This window comes from Toxorhynchites rutilus, chromosome 2 (genome assembly GCF_029784135.1).
Source record: "Toxorhynchites rutilus septentrionalis strain SRP chromosome 2, ASM2978413v1, whole genome shotgun sequence".
Lineage (NCBI taxonomy): Eukaryota > Metazoa > Arthropoda > Insecta > Diptera > Culicidae > Toxorhynchites > Toxorhynchites rutilus.
In genome coordinates, this window is record NC_073745.1 from 166,428,054 (window position 1) to 166,440,976 (window position 12,923).

The following is a 12,923-nucleotide window of genomic DNA, read 5'->3' on the forward strand; positions in this document are numbered from 1 at the left end:
AAAAAATCATAACATTTGAACTACTGAACCGATTTAGATGATCGATATATTAAATTGAAGTCAATGAGAAAAATTTGAAAAAAAAATCACACTTGCGGGAAGATTGAATTCTAGTCGCATAGGTCTAGTTTAGTCACATAGGAATATTGATCGAAGACTTAAAACATGTTAAATTTACAAAATTATAACTTAAAAACGATAATTATAGCATCTCCGATATCGAGATATGTTAATTAAATAATTCTCAGCTTTCCATAAAAATATAAAAAAATATAGCGCCCTCTATCTTTAACCTAGAAAACTATGAAAAACTAACACAATCAATAATTACAAAAACAAAAGTTAATTTTTTTCGCGAAAGTAATATTTTTTCAAAGAAAAATAACTCGTAAGCTTCAATTTGATATGTCGATGATATGAATCGGTCCAATAGTTCAAAAGTTATGACTTTTTGTAGTGGGAAAATGGGGAAAAATTGTTTTTCGAACCATCGATTAGTTTCGAAAAATCATATCTCAAAAACGAAAAAAATAGCATCTCTGATATAGAGATATTTTATGTAAAAAATTCAGCTTTCAAGAAAAAAAATATAGCGCCCCCTAGTCCAAAGCCATGAAAACATTAAAAAACGACTACAATCAATAATTACGAAAATAGGATCCATATTCTCTGCATGTTCAATATTTTTCAATTAAAACTCATTGGCTTCAATTTGATATGTCGTATGTATGTGGCTCGAATGTTATGAATTTTTAAAAAAAGTAATTTTTGGGAAAAAGTGGAAAAAATTGATTTTTTGAACCACCCTAAAATGGAAATGGGTACCCTAATGAAAAAAAAAAATACCGGTCTAATGTTTTGCGATAAAGAACAAAATTACCACTTTTGACGAAAATCTGAGAACCACTATATCGGTTTAGCATAGAATGGCTGTATATATATACAAAATACAATGTCACGTGCATCGCGATGTACAAAGTATTAATGAATGTGAAAATTAACGTTAAAAGACATTTCTATAGATCTGCACACTTTTACAGACTTTACCACATTTTTAACAGGCATTCACATGTTTTTACAGACTTTTTTCAAAAATCATCTGGCATCTCTTCGTTCCACTTTTTATCGAATATTTTCAAATCGCAGGAAAAAACATTTACGTGACTCTGACTTCGTTTGTTTTTATTTCGTTCGGAAAAACGTTTTGTTAAAGAAAGGGAACATTAAAAATGCGTAGCTCAGTGAAAGGCTGAGATGCTCTTTCAGGGATGCAATGGTTTATTAAACAATTGACGGAAAAATGTAGTTCGTTCATATTATAATTTTAATTATTTTTGCCCTTGATAACAATACCCTTTTTATAGTGTTGATTATCATAAGAAAAATAACACTCCTGATCGTTGGATCTCTTTTGACATTTCAATTGGATCTTTTTTGACAGCCGTTTTGATTCAGTCCGCACTACCTAGGTTTTGTGTAGCTCCATTTGAGATCGTGATAGCAAGTCTATTTCATAAGGACACTCTTCCCACTGCACTGGAATTGCTGAACTTTGAACTTTGAAGAGCGCAATTTTCCTTCCGGTTGATCCAGTGACTCCGCCTGCTTTGGCCACTCTTTCTCGGGCAGACGAAGAAATTGCGGACCTCTGAACCTGTCACCAACACGTAAGGTCGTTTGCTTCATGTTTTTCTCAGCAGATTTTTGTTCTTCGAACTCTGGAGCTGGTTTTGGTTTCACACCTGCATCTTCCATTGTGAAATAGTCTGCGTTGTATAAATCATTTGCGCATTCACATGTGTGGAAATTTAACCTGTGCGTTGCTTCCTCACTGTTACCACCAAAAATGCTCCATCCTAACCTCGTTTTAACAGCAATGGGCTCGCCCTTTTTGCCTTCTTTCACTTGTAGAGGAATCGTAAGATTTACATTGTTAACTCCAATTAACATACGGGGAACAGCCTTTTTGTAGCTTACTACTGGCAGACCCTGGAGATAACGGTAACGTTGTGACAAATCTTCATAATTGAGGTTCTGTTCCGGCAATGTAAGTTCTTTCATGGTGCGAAGATCGTTGAGGTACAACTGTTTTTGACTATCAACTCCTCTAATCGAAACTCGAACTTGTTTTGAATCCGGCTCGACTCTGGTGACGTTCCCTGTCCATTTTAAACACAATGGTTTCGTCCATCCATCGATACCCAATTGTTCCACCAGGTCACTCTCGACCAGCGACAAATCTGACCCATCGTCCAAGAAGGCAAATGTTTCGATGGATCCACGTGGTCCTGAGATAATCACCGGAACGATTCGGAATAGAAGAGTTTGTTTGTAGCGTTGATGAACGTGATTCTGCACCGTAGATAAACTTTGAATAGACTGACCGTTGGAATGGTTCGAATGTAATAGCGGATGATGACGGTACTGACATCCTTCTATCACGCATTGTTTCGCATTTCTGCAGCTCCTTCTACCGTGTGCGTTTAGGCAACACCGGCATAAACCGTTAGTTTGTGCAAACTTCCATCTATCGTTTATGGAATACGCTTTGAACATGATACACTCAGCTATTCGGTGATCTGATTCTTTACAGCAAATACAAACTCGTACATTGTGGCTGACTGGTTCACTAAGCGACTCTACTTCTCTGGTGTGAGTGTTGACTGTACCCTTCTGGTGCTGCTTCTGTTGACCACTATAGCCTGCACCAACGTACATAGTTACTTTGCTCACCGCTGTGACAATCCCGTACATAAAATCGCTGAAAGTCTTGAGGTTGATAATCGTTTGCTGTTGCATGTACTGCGCCCATTGCATCTTGATGTGTGGAGGTAGCTTTTCAACCAATTCCATCAACAGAGTTGGGTTGGAAAGATGATCTGTTAGTCTGGCAGCTTCCAAATGGTCGCACAGAGTGCGTACTGCCATTCCGAAGTCAATAATGGTCTCCAACTTATCAGCCTTAGGCGGTGCAACACTTCGTACCTTTAGCAGTAAAGCGTGTATCAATAATTCGGGCCGACCATACAACCAACGCAGGGTGTCAATAACTTGCGGCACCGATTCAGGAAGAAGCAACCTACTTTTTACGGATTCGTAGGCGTGACCCTTCAAACATCGCTGGAGGCGCGCCAGATTCTCAGCACTGGAGTACCCACATGCCAGCGTGGTGTTGGTAAAGCTACTTATAAAGATCGGCCAGTCCTCTGGATTACCAGAGAAAAGTGGTAAATCGCGAGCCATCACTTGAATGGCGGCTAACTGCGAGGGGGAAAGACCTGATGCTTGCAATGCATTCGGCTGGATATCATGTTGATAATTATTGGCTCGAGGAGCACATTCAAGTTGGCCAGGTATCGATAAAGGAACCGTTAATGTAGGATGACCTTGGGAAATAGGCTCAGTCCCAATATGTTTTGTCAAACTCATATCGTATTTCGGATAAGTTGACTCGAAATTTGTTATTGGTTCTCGATATACATTTTTAGGTTGAGTAGAAAAGTTCTGATTCATGATGGGACTAACTAATGGCTTACCTGATGGCAGTACGGGGGGCACAGAGGGAAACAGTTTACTTACAGTAGTCGTTACATCGAAATTCAACTTCGGAACCGTTTTGAGAATCGCGCCAGTATATCGCTGCTGATTTCCACAGGGCTGCAAACTATTCGTCGCTCCGTCATTCGGCTGCGTCAGAATGTGCTGTCCACCTGCACAGTTCGTATTATTCCGACTAGTTAAGTTGACTTTGTCAATTTGCCTTCCACTGACAACTGATCTCCTCCGGCCGCTTCTTTACCAGTTGTGCAATTATCCGGTTGTTGTTCCACCCATTTCATCACACGTTGCAGACTTTCCCTTCGGCTCACGCGGCTGCGGTTGCTCGCTTTGTCCTGCTCCTCCTCCAGTTGTTGCTCGAGTAGCATATACTTCTCCTCCATCAGCTTCTTGTCCAAATCGATTGCCTTTTCCAACGCGCGCTGCTGTAGGGCGCGTTCCTCCTCCAGCTTCTGCAATCTCAGAGCGATGCGAGCAGAATTGTTGCTAGATTTTGTGCGAACACTAAGAGGCAGACAGTTTCGGCATGTCCACGGCCTTTCAGCAACCGAATCCGTGACTCCTGCACAACGCATGTGCCACCAATCATCGCACTGATCACACTGCACGAAATTATCATACGTAACGGGGCGCGAGCAATTCACGCAACCTCCCGTCTGATTCTTTGCCGGGGTGCGGTATAATTCATGCTCATTTTCGCGATTTTCACTCATTACGAATGTTTTAAAGATTTGTTGGGGCGAAAAAAACCACGATTTCTGTTTCGGACACCGGGTTCTTAGCAGCAATAAACAAAGTGTACGTTTTTTCGCGTTCGTTGGCGGAAGTAGTTTTTCTCTTTTTCTTCTTTTCACTGACAGCTCTCACCCCGTGCGTTCGTCGATGACATTTGACGTCAAGTTGAGTTAGGGTGACCATTTGGAACGCATACTTGGAACAGTGCACCCAGCGGCAACAGTTGACAATCAGGAGGTGTTGGTCTGTATTTTTCTTCATGACGAAGTAAAACATATAACCGTCTCCGAGGACACACAATAATTAAGGGCAACCAGTTCCGAACGGCTAAAGCTTTCGTCCAAGGGAGAGATGTTCAGACATGTTACATCATAATCTAGTGTGGCAGTGTTAAGGGAAAACAATGTTATTATTGTGAACATGGGCAATTGGCCGTTCCATACCTTTTGTGCACCAACTTGCCTGCTTCAATCGTCATCGTGGTATACTACCGATTCTTATCCAATAACAATTACTCCCCCAAGTGGAGTTGGCATCGGGATCAACATCGTTGCTTCTATCTCAACGTTATACTGTTTCCAGCCGATTTTAAGAAAGTTCTATCCTTCAAATTTATTTTGTGAGTTTTGATGTGTCGTTCCTTCAGATCTTGGTGAATAGCACAATAAGTCGCGACTCGCGAGTGCATTTGCGTTAATTTAAAAAAACACCTTATGATTCACTTGAAAACCTAAAGACTGCGAATCTCAAATCAAAACAGAACAGAAGTGTAAACAAGAAAAATATCTGCCGTCGATAAAACAGTTTACCAAAATAAAATCTAGTACACAGAAATACGGCCGTAAATCAGAATGGCTTTTCCTATGACGACGTATCGTATCCGACGAATGAATATACGGATACGGCTGTAAATGAGAATAAGGGTGATAGTGTCGCAAATATGGAGCAAAATAAAGAGAAAATCCGACATATTTTACAGTACTACTATGACAAAGGCAAAAATGCATCTCAAGCTGCCAATAAAATTTGTGCAGTTTATGGACCCGATACAGTTTCCATTTCCACCGCACAACGATGGTTTCAACGTTTTCGTTCTGGTGTAGAGGTCGTCGAAGATGCGCCACGCTCCGGAAGGCCTTTCGTCGAAAATTGCGACAAAATCGCTGAATTAGCCGAGAAAGACCGGCATAGTAGCAGCCGTAGCATCGGCCATGAGCAGGGGATAAGTCATCAAACCGTTATTAACCATTTGAAGAAGCTTTGATTCACAAAGAAGCTCGATGGGTGCCACACACGTTGACGCAAAAAAACATCTTTGACCGTTTCGACGCATGTGAATCGCTGCTGAATCGCAACAAAATCGACCCGTTACTGAAGCGGATGGTGACTGGCGATGAAAAGTGGGTCACTTACGACAACGTGAAGCGCAAACGGTCGTGGTCGGAGCCCGCTGAAGCGGCTCAGACGGTGGCCAAGCCCTCATTAACGGCCAGGAAGGTTCTGCTGTGTGTTTGGTGGGATTGTCAAGGAATAATCTATTATGAGCTGCTTTCTTATGGCCAAACGCTCAATTCGGACCTGTACTGCCAACAACTGGACCGCTTGAAGGTAGCACTCATGAAGAAGAGGCCATCTTTGATAAACAGAGACCGCATTGTCTTCCATCAGGACAATGCCAGGCCACACACTTCTTTGGTGACGTGCCAGAAGCTCCGGGAGCTCGGATGGGAGGTTCTTTTGCATCCGCCGTATAGTCCGGACCTTGCAGCAAGTGACTACCACCTGTTTTTGTCCATGGCGAACGAGCTAGGTAGTTAGAAGTTAGCCACAAAAGAGGCCTGTGAAAATTGGCTATCCGAGTTTTTTGTCAATAAGGAAGCGAGCTTCTACAACAGGGGTATTATGAAGTTGGCATCTCGTTGGGAACAAGTCATCGAACAAAACGGCGCATATTTGACTTAAAACAGATGATTGTAACTAATTTTATGAACAAATGAAAATTCAAAAAAAAATACCGCAGGACTTTTTTGACAGCCTAATATCATATGCGTTCAGACGCGGTTTACTATGACAGGTCTGGGCGGTTTGCATTTGATTTTCACATTCGTGAACAATATCCTTTACTATGTCCTCGGCCTAGGCCGAACATAACTGACGAAATATCTATTCAGCTGATTTTTCTTCTTTACTGTTAAGTAATTTTACATAGAAAATATGAATCCATGTAACAAATTTCTAAACCACAAAAACGTTAATTTATCGTGAAAATTACATGGACAAATATTTTCCGACTCGGTTTCCTCACTGAAAGACATAATCCTACGTCAAAACTAAATCACCTCCCACAACCCACAATCCGTTTTGCCTGCCAAGATCGGGTCGATGAAATGTCAACAATCGACCTCAAATGCTGCCACCTTGCAATCGATTTATCGACCTTTCATATGCATTCATCGAACAACTTGACGCCACTTTTTTGCCAACATGTGCAAGGCGTCGACCTGCATGTAACGCTGCTTCCAACACTGATCGTCTCTTGTTTGTATTGGTTTGTTATGAAACATGAAAAGGAAATACATTGATCGATTTTAATCATTTTTGAAAAAAATAATAAAAATCCATGTATAATAAAAATAATAATGTATATAATGGAATCGGTGCATCCGGGTTGTCTGGATTGACGATTCAAATCCGACTGAGTACATTGATGAATACCTCCTTGCCCTTGATGACACAGATATGTGGCTGAGGAGGATTCTGCAATGTGCGTGAAGCACGGGATCTCCGATGGGGAAAATTGCTCGAAATACTATCGATGGCCAGGTCCTGATACTGTTGCTGTTGATGCTGTTCCCCGGAATAGCACCCTGGTCTTAAAGGATACTGCTGCGGGAAAGCTGATGCTGTTGGCTGGTGTGACAGAAGTAGAAATAAGCAATGTGGTGATGAGGGAAATCATCTTTCTCACTCGCCGATTGATTGAGTCGGATGTATTCATAGCTGAAACAAAATAAAATGATTAGTAAGTGAAAAGCAGAAATGAATTCCCTACTCACCAGTTGTATGATCCGGATAAAAATGCGAACATTAAAATATCATGCGATTACGTTCGCTTACCTCGCCTGTTTTCATTCTACTATACAACGGAATCAGTGCATTCGGGTTCCTCCGGAGTGGTAATTCAGCTGAGCAAGTTGATAAATACCTCCTTGTCGTTGAGTTTTCGTGTCTGAAGAGGATTTTTGAATGTGCACGAAGCACGGAACCTCTAATGGGGAAAGTTCTTCGCAATACCATACCATGGTCAAATTCTGCTGCTGCTGTTAATGCTGTCCCCCGGCATTGCCAACAGGGGTTGGAGGTTACTGCTGCAGGAAAACGGATGTTGTTGGCTGCTGTGATAGAAGTGGAAATCCGCACTGTGGTGATGGGAGAAATCATCTTTCTCACTTACCGATTGATGGAAGCAAACGAGTCGAATGTATTCATAGCTGATAAGACAAGATAAAATAATTAATAATTAAAAAGCCGAAATATATTTCATACTCACCAGTTGTATGATCCATTTGTTTTTGTTTGAGATGACAGTATAGCGGAGTGGAAAAAAGAACCACCAGTGATGCCATTTGGTTTGTTTAATTATTCAGTATTTTCGACTAACGAACTATCCGCGTTGGCGATAGTGGGGAATAGGCATGACAGTATGGATTTGCAGAAGGAATGAATACACTTTTAAAATGAAAATTATGAATGAACATGATTTTTCCTTAATCAAATTAGTACTCTATGTAAGTGAAAATCACCATTGCCTGCAAGTGGTGAAAAAATGTCATAAAAAATATGTTTTGAGATAATTTTATATTATAATGACAAGTTTTTTTGAGAATATCCGAACGTCTATAGAAAATAATTCAAGTTATGGTCATGACAACGTACTTTAAGTAGAAAAAATTATACCAAGAAAAAAATTTCATACAAATTTTAGCAAATATAAACTGATTCGGGCCGACTAATATGATAGAGAATAGCTTGCCTCATACAAACTAATGCCGTATCCAGATGTCGATACCTAATCGTCGTTATCGTGAATAGGTAACAGCGTTACGGTCGTTGTTAGGTCGATGTTTTTTTCGTCGATTGGATTGTGGGAATTAGTTTGTGTGAGGCAAACTATTCTCTATCATATTAGTCGGCCCGAATCAGTTTATATTTGCTAAAATTTGTATGAAATTTTTTTCTTTGTGTAATTTTTTCTACTTAAAGTACGTTGTCATGACCCTAATTTGAATTATTTTCTATAGACGTTCAGATATTCTCAAAAAAACTTGTCATTATAATATAAAATTATCTCAAAACATATTTTTTTATGATGTTTTTTCACCACTTGCAGGCAATGGTGATTTTCACTTACATAGAGTACTAATTTGATTATGGAAAAAGCATGTTCATTCATAATTTTCATTTTAAAAGTGTATTCATTCCTTCTGCAAATCCATACTGTCATGCCTATTCCCCAATATCGTCAACGCGGATAGTTCGTTAGTCGAAAATACTGAATAATTAAACAAACCAAATGGCATCACTGGTGGTTCTTTTTTCCACTCCGCTAAATTGTCATCTCAAACAAAAACAAATGGATCATACAACTGGTGAGTATGAAATATATTTCGGCTTTTTAATTATTATTTATTTTATCTTGTCTTATCAGCTATGAATACATTCGACTCGTTCGCTTCCATCAATCGGTAAGTGAGAAAGATGATTTCTCCCATCAGCACAGTGCGGATTTCCACTTTTATCACAGCAGCCAACAACATCCGTTTTCCTGCAGCAGTTACCTCCAACCCCTGTTGGCAATCTCGGGGGACAGCATTAACAGCAGCAGCAGCAGAATTTGACCATGGTATGGTATTGCGAAGAACTTTTCCCATTAGAGGTTCCGTGCTTCGCGCACATTCAAAAATCCTCTTCAGACACGAAAACTCAACGACAAGGAGGTATTTATCAACTTGCTCAGCTGAATTACCACCCCGGAGGAACCCGAATGCACTGATTCCGTAGTATAGAAGAATGAAAATAGGCGAGGTTAGCGAACGTAGTCGCATGATATTTTAATGTTCGCATTTTTATCCGGATCATATAACTGGTGAGTAGGGAATTCATTTCTGCTTTTCACTTACTAATAATTTTATTTTGTTTCAGCTATGAATACATCCGACTCAATCAATCGGCGAGTGAGAAAGATGATTTCCCTCATCACCACATTGCTTATTTCCACTTCTGTCACACCAGCCAACAGCATCAGCTTTCCCGCAGCAGTATCCTTTAAGTCCAGGGTGCTATTCCGGGGAATAGCATCAACAGCAACAGCAGCAGGACCTGGCCATCGATAGTATTTCGAGCAATTTTCCCCATCGGAGATCCCGTGCTTCACGCACATTGAAGAATCCTCCTCAGCCACATATCTGTGTCATCAAGGGCAAGGAGGTATTCATCAATGTACTCAGTCGGATTTGAATCGTCTATCCAGACAACCCGGATGCACCGATTCCATTATATACCTTATTTTTATTATACATGGTTTTTTATTATTTTTCTTCAATAAAATGATTAAAATCGATCAATGTATTTCCTTTTCATTTTCAATAACAAACCAATACAAACAAGCGGCAAGCAGTGCTGGAAGCAGCGCTGCAAGCAGGTCGACGCCTTGCACATGTTGGCGAAAAAGTGGCGTCAAGTTGTTCGATGAATGCATATGAAAGGTCGATAACTCGATTGCAAGGTGGCAGCATTTGAGGTCGATTGTTGACATTTCATCGACCCGATCTTGGCAGGCAAAACGGAATGTGGGCTGTTATATCAACTATTTGGTAGAATGACGTTTTCTTTCGACTTATTTAATTTTCGACCAGAAATATGTGCTGATGCCTCCCTTCAAAATATTTTGATACAGTGAATTTACAGTAAACCAATCTAAACTGAAAATATTAGCAACTGGATATTTTTGTGTGCCATTAAATTTTCGCATGTTTCAAAACAGATAGTGCTACTAAAGTAGAGTTTTCGGAATAACTATTTCGGATATGGATACGTCATGCGATTTAGTTGCCGAAGAGAATTCATACATCCTTTTCAAACAGGATAGTATGTTTGCTGAAAGTTTTCCTCTTATGAAAGAAATCCGTAGACAAGGTAAACTATGCGATGTCACTCTCAAGGTGAGCCCTAATAACAGTGTATATGAACATTAGCAATTGACTCCCGTTTTTCGTTTACAGGTCGATAATCATTCCTTTTCGGCGCATCGGATTGTATTGGCAGCGACAATTCCCTATTTCTACGCTATGTTTACGCATAACATGGCTGAAAGTAGGATCAAAGAAATAACTATGAAAGAAATTGAACCTCAGTGAGATTCTATTATTTTGTCATACGAAGTCTGACCAAGAAGTAATGTGTGGGAGTTTTGATATACTTCTCAATATGGTATCACTTTGGCATCTGTGAGATATTCAACTTGGGATTCCCCACAACACCGTTCATCTCATTTATCAAGGGAACATGAACCGTAAGAAAGTATCCAGCTAATTGTGTAATATCATGTACATACTAGACCATCGTACAACTATAGGAACCTTTTTTTTCGAAATTTTGCGCCCCAGCATCGCTTTTCCTTCTATTTTTTTTTGGTTCCATGACATCTAATGAAGTGTGAAAAACTAGTTTAGAAATAGTCGAGAGTTCTTTCTCATGTTGGAAATCGCTACAGGTCTATTTCAATGGTAACCGTGAGACCGTATCGGTTAGTTTGCCTTATCATTACATTTTCGACAGACATCGTTCAAAAATAATGACAAATTATGTTGAACGAAATAACTAATATACATTTCACATTTGAAGTGCTTTGGAGAGTTTGATAAACTTCGCCTACAGTGGAGTGGTTAAAATCGACAACCAAAACGTGCAGGGTTTGATGGTCGGGGCATCTTTTCTCCAACTAAACAAGGTTAGAGATGCTTGTGCAGATTTTTTAAAAACCAGGTAAATTATACTATATTATGATTTAATTTTTTATTGATTTTTGCTTCATTCGAGAAAAATAGTGCTTATGTCACCGCAGTTATAAATAATTCTGTATACTACCTCTGCTTGAAATTTTTGAAACGAAAAAAATATATTTTATGTTGGCGCATTATCAATCGTGCACTTCTCAACTTTCAGATTTCATCCACAAAATGTGCTCGGCATCCGTCATTTCGCTGACACGCTTGGTTGCACTCAACTCGTGACCTCGGCAGATCGTTATATACATCAATATTTTTCAAAGGTCGCATTTGCTGATGAGTTTCTTGCACTGAATTTCGATGAGCTAGTAGATATAATACATCGCGATGAACTGAATGTGCCGTCGGAGGAATACATCTTTGAGGCATGCATGAAATGGGTTAAATCTGATCAGGAGAAACGCGCTGGATACTTGCCAAACATTTTAGCGAGCATCCGATTGCCACTGTTGTCGCCACAATTTTTAGCGGATAATGTTGCAACAGAGGAACTTATTCGAACATCACATAAGTGTCGAGATCTGCTCGATGAAGCACGAGATTTTCATTTAATGCCAGAACGGAGGGCTCTCGTATCCGCTTCACGAACTAGACCTCGATGTTGCGATTATGTTGTAGGCCAAATATTTGCAGTTGGAGGTTTGTAGTCTATTTTTTTTTTGATTCGTTATAAGGGATCGTAATGTTTCCCACAGGGTTGACAAAAAATGGCGAATCTGTGAGTACTGTCGAAATTTACGATCCTGTCACTAAAGAGTGGAAAATGGGCGAAGCAATGTCCATGCTGCGCTCGAGAGTTGGCGTTGCAGTTATGGATGGAAAATTGTATGCATTTGGAGGATTTAATGGAACAGAACGGTATGTGTACTTGCCGTTTTATAATTCTAACCAATTTTAATTCTATTAACACCATTTTTTTCAGTTTGTCAACTGTTGAAGTATATGACCCGGTTCAAAAGAAGTGGAAACAAGGTAAAACATTCAATTAACGGTATATAAAGCCAACGGTAACGGTATATAAAAAATTTCTAAACTTATGAAATTTAGTTCGCTGTTGCGAAATATATTCTTTGTTCACATTTATTGAAATAAACTTCAAAACTTCGAGGTATGTTTAATGAAATGCGCTATATAACAATGCCAATTGGAATAAGCATTGCATAAGCTATCAAACTTTGTTCAAAAGTGAGTTGTGAATTTTAGTTTCCTTCGATATGATTGTGAAGATTTTTGAAGACATTTTTTCGTATCATGTGAAGACATTTGAAATTCATTCAGTTGCTCACGAACACCGATTGTATACGACTATAAAATGGGGACAACAAGTTTGAAGCGTACGAATATCGTGAAGCATCTGGAGATTCTCGTAGGCAATAAACTACGGTCGCTTCAGTCACTGCGAAAGCATATTCCATGCTAGGTTTCTTGAAACGAAACACTAACGATATTTACTGTTTAAAATCGCTGTATTGGTCATTGGTCGTAGTGTGTTGGAATACGGGGTACAGTCCATACAGTCCACATAAATCGGATAGAACGAGTCCAGAAGCATTTTGTTCGATA

The 12,923-nt window shown here is 39.7% G+C and overlaps 1 protein-coding gene and 1 long non-coding RNA gene across 7 annotated transcripts in view; one reads left to right on the forward strand and one right to left on the reverse strand.

Moving 5' to 3' along the window:
- Positions 1-6,915: 6,915 nt before the first annotated feature.
- On the reverse strand, positions 6,916-7,956 carry LOC129769015 (uncharacterized). The gene is made up of 3 exons (XR_008741783.1): positions 7,844-7,956; positions 7,350-7,784; positions 6,916-7,293 (listed from the first exon to the last, which is right to left on the reverse strand). It is a non-coding gene; the product is annotated as an uncharacterized LOC129769015 (long non-coding RNA).
- A 2,249-nt stretch (positions 7,957-10,205) lies between these two features.
- LOC129769000 (kelch-like protein 18) overlaps positions 10,206-12,923 on the forward strand; it is a 36,541-nt gene continuing 33,823 nt past the window's right edge. For 2 of the 6 annotated variants that reach the window (XM_055770987.1, XM_055770988.1), the window contains exons 1-6: positions 10,206-10,514; positions 10,575-10,705; positions 11,197-11,337; positions 11,518-11,999; positions 12,056-12,218; positions 12,283-12,332. In XM_055770987.1, coding sequence (XP_055626962.1) covers positions 10,380-10,514; positions 10,575-10,705; positions 11,197-11,337; positions 11,518-11,999; positions 12,056-12,218; positions 12,283-12,332 — 1,102 coding nt within the window. In that variant the 5' untranslated portion in view covers positions 10,206-10,379. Of the gene's footprint in view, positions 10,515-10,574; positions 10,865-10,894; positions 11,099-11,196; positions 11,338-11,517; positions 12,000-12,055; positions 12,219-12,282; positions 12,333-12,923 lie in introns of those variants that run through there. The other 4 variants (XM_055770985.1, XM_055770990.1, XM_055770991.1 and 1 more) reach the window with 3 other exon arrangements.